Source organism: Eurypyga helias, unplaced genomic scaffold (genome assembly GCF_000690775.1).
Source record: "Eurypyga helias isolate BGI_N326 unplaced genomic scaffold, ASM69077v1 scaffold47560, whole genome shotgun sequence".
NCBI lineage: Eukaryota > Metazoa > Chordata > Aves > Eurypygiformes > Eurypygidae > Eurypyga > Eurypyga helias.
The window spans coordinates 1-340 of record NW_010224752.1 but is presented as its reverse complement, the minus strand read 5'-3'; the positions used below and the strand labels follow the sequence as shown (position 1 = coordinate 340).

Here is a 340-nt window from a genome sequence, read left to right as displayed (position 1 = left end):
GGCCTTTGGGCTGGGCACGGGGCTGGCCACGCTCTCCAGAAACATTTATGTGCTGCTGTCACTGTGCGCTACCTACGGCATCCTCTTCGCCACGCTCTGCACGCTGCCCTACTCCTTGCTCTGCGACTACTACCAAAGCCGTGAGGTGAGTCCCAGGCCGGGGAGGGGAGGGGGGACTCCCGTGGCACCCCCTTACGCTGTGTCCCTCGCAGTTCATAGGCTCGCAGGCGGAGGGCACGCGTCGCGGGATGGGTGTTGACATCTCCCTGCTGAGCTGCCAGTACTTCCTGGCGCAGATCCTGGTGGCCTTGGTGATGGGGCCGCTGACGGCGGCTGTGGG

The 340-nt window shown here is 65.3% G+C and overlaps 1 protein-coding gene across 1 annotated transcript in view; it reads left to right on the top strand.

Moving 5' to 3' along the window:
* The window catches only part of SLC45A1 (solute carrier family 45, member 1), a gene marked incomplete at its 3' end in the record, with an annotated part of 7,501 nt that extends 7,169 nt beyond the window's left edge, over positions 1–332 (top strand). Inside the window, exons 7-8 of the mRNA XM_010146779.1 lie at positions 3–145; positions 213–332. Of these exons, the coding sequence (XP_010145081.1) occupies positions 3–145; positions 213–332 (263 nt within the window). The remainder of the gene's footprint in view (positions 1–2; positions 146–212) is intronic.
* Between the last annotated feature and the right edge of the window lie 8 nt (positions 333–340).